Here is a 2,563-nt window from a genome sequence, read left to right on the forward strand (position 1 = left end):
TATGTAAGACCTGTTCACCAGAAACTATATAACATGGCTGAAAGAAATTAAATGGGATATATATATAGAGAGAGAAAGATACACTCTTCTCCTGGCTCACTTTTCATAAGGAATAAATACATTCATCAAGTAATAATTATGTTATAGCTGTGACAACACTCATATCAATATTGGATGTCTCAGGTCTTCTGAATCCAAAATACCAAAGACAGAAACAAAAGGCTACACCAGGATTAGTGAGAAGGCCTTATATTACCTATGAGATCTTCCTGTAAATCACTAGCTGTCTGCATACTCTCTTCATTGCTGCCTTCATGTCCTTATTCCTGAATGTGTAGATGACTGGATTCAGAAAAGGAGTGAGAACTGCATCAAAAATAGCAAGAAATTTGTCCAGTTGTGACTTGGGATGTGGCCATGTATAGACAAACATGGTTGGACCAAAGAACAAAAGGACCACAGTGATGTGAGCTGACAGCGTAGAAAGAGCTTTGGACGAACTGCCTGAGGAATGTTTCCAAACAGTAAAAAGGATGAAGATGTAGGAGATGAGGAGTATAGAGAAAGAACCAACACAGATAAATCCACTGTTGACAGTGACCATGAACTGCAATCTGTAGGTATCTGTACAAGCCAGTCTGAGGAGACGAGGGAGGTCACAGTAAAAGCTGTCTAATACATTAGGACCACAGAAGGGTAAATTAACAATAAATGCTAGTTGGAACAGTGAGTGTATTATGCCAAGGGCCCAAGCAGCAACCAGAAACAAAATGCACATCCGTGGACTCATGATGGTCAAGTAGTGCAGAGGCTTACAAATGGCAACATATCTGTCAAAGGCCATGGCAATGAGCAGCACCATCTCCACACCACCAATGACGTGGATGAAGAAGATCTGGGCAATGCAACCTCCAAAGGAGATAACTTTGTGTTTTCTGAAAAGATCATAAATCATCTTGGGTGAGGTGGCAGAGCAGGCCCCCAAGTCAATGAAAGAGAGACTGGCCAGTAGGAAGTACATGGGGGAATGTAAGTGAGGATCAATGGTCACAGAAAACACAATGAGGATGTTTCCCGTCATGGCTGCCACATAGAGCACAGAGGAGAACACCAGGAGAAGAAGCTGGATCTCCCATGAATGAGTCAGTCCCAGAAACACAAACTCAGACACAACCGAATGATTCCCTCCATCCATGAATCTGCCAACTCACCTGCTGCTGAAATGATGAGAATTAAGAAAATGAAAAAGAAAACTGATTATGGAGATGATAATAGGTCACAGAACCACCAATGTTTCAATATTCTTATTATGAATGAAAAGTATATAATTATCTACTTTCTCACACATATAAAAACAAATCATCACACATGAGCTATGACACAATTTAAACCAAACTTGTGACAAAGTTAAACCAAAACTCTGATTGTAATGTTCTGTTCTCTAATTAACAGATTAGGCATGGACATGGATACATGAGTATCCATGACATAGAGTAACTGTGCAAATCACTTCTGATATTGACTATTCCTCATTTCTAACATATTCTATCTTGCTTTTATGTATATTCTCATAATCCACTTCTCTCCCCAGTTTGCTCTCACAATTTTCCAATAAAAGTAGGAATAAGAGGGGTGCCTGCGTGGCTCAGTTGGTTAAGCATCCAACCCTTGATTTTGCCTCAGGTTGTGATCCTAGGGGCATTGAGATCGAGCCCCGATCGGGCTCCATGTTGGGTGTAGAACCTGCTTAGGATTTTCTCTCCCTCTCTCTCTGCCCCTCACCACCCCTTGCTGGCACACTCTTTCAGAAAAATAAATAAATAAATAATAAAGAAAAATAAAAGACAAAAGAAAAAAAAAAGGATTGAGAGAAAAGTATGATTAACAAGTGGAATGTCACCTGTCACCTGGAGTGAGAGGTGCTTGATGTAAGAGTTGATGTTGATGTTACAACATATTGAGATTGAATAAAGAGAATGGGGTATGTGAAATTGGACAGCCCACAAGTAGAGTAGAACACTTGTTATATGGACTCTACTACAAAACAGAACAAATATTTTCCCATCACATTTTATTATGTTCACTGTCCTGGGTACCTCTAGTTTCCACACAATTTTTTACAACTACAAAGCCCTAAACTAGTCTCAACATTCAATAAGAATTTCATAAGGAGTCTAAGCCACCTAAGGATGTAAGGCTTTCTTCACACCTAATATATGCACATTTTAAAGATTTCACTAGTTTCTGCTAAGGTGCATGCCTAAAGTGGCCACCAAGGGTGTAACATATCTTTGCAAACAGCTTTTCTCTGTCCATACACATGAGGGTATTAAAGATCAGCACTTGGAATTGCTGGGGATACTACGTTTTAATTCATCAGTGTCTTGGCCTCCCTTTGGTATGTACTTTTACATCCATGGACATACCCCTGCCCTTTAAAGTTCCCAGAACCACCTGCAGGGTAACATGTCGTGATATGTGGTATTATCCTGCTTACTTTGATTGAAATCCACTCAAATACTTTATCTTCAAGGCAATTTGGATTTCATACTTTTGATTTATG

General features: G+C 39.6%; 1 protein-coding gene across 1 annotated transcript; it reads right to left on the reverse strand.

Annotated features, from left to right (window-relative positions):
- Positions 1–256: 256 nt before the first annotated feature.
- On the reverse strand, positions 257–1,195 carry LOC131835282 (olfactory receptor 4F3/4F16/4F29). Its single transcript, XM_059179641.1, has one exon. It carries the CDS (start codon positions 1,193–1,195, stop codon positions 257–259), a length of 939 nt encoding a protein of 312 aa, XP_059035624.1.
- Between the last annotated feature and the right edge of the window lie 1,368 nt (positions 1,196–2,563).

The sequence above is a fragment of the Mustela lutreola genome, chromosome 7 (genome assembly GCF_030435805.1).
Source record: "Mustela lutreola isolate mMusLut2 chromosome 7, mMusLut2.pri, whole genome shotgun sequence".
NCBI lineage: Eukaryota > Metazoa > Chordata > Mammalia > Carnivora > Mustelidae > Mustela > Mustela lutreola.

Coding starts and splice junctions, on each gene's coding strand:
- LOC131835282 (XM_059179641.1), bottom strand. CDS start 1,195: ATGGATGGAGGGAATCATTCGGTTGTGTCTGAGTTTGTGTTTCTGGGA.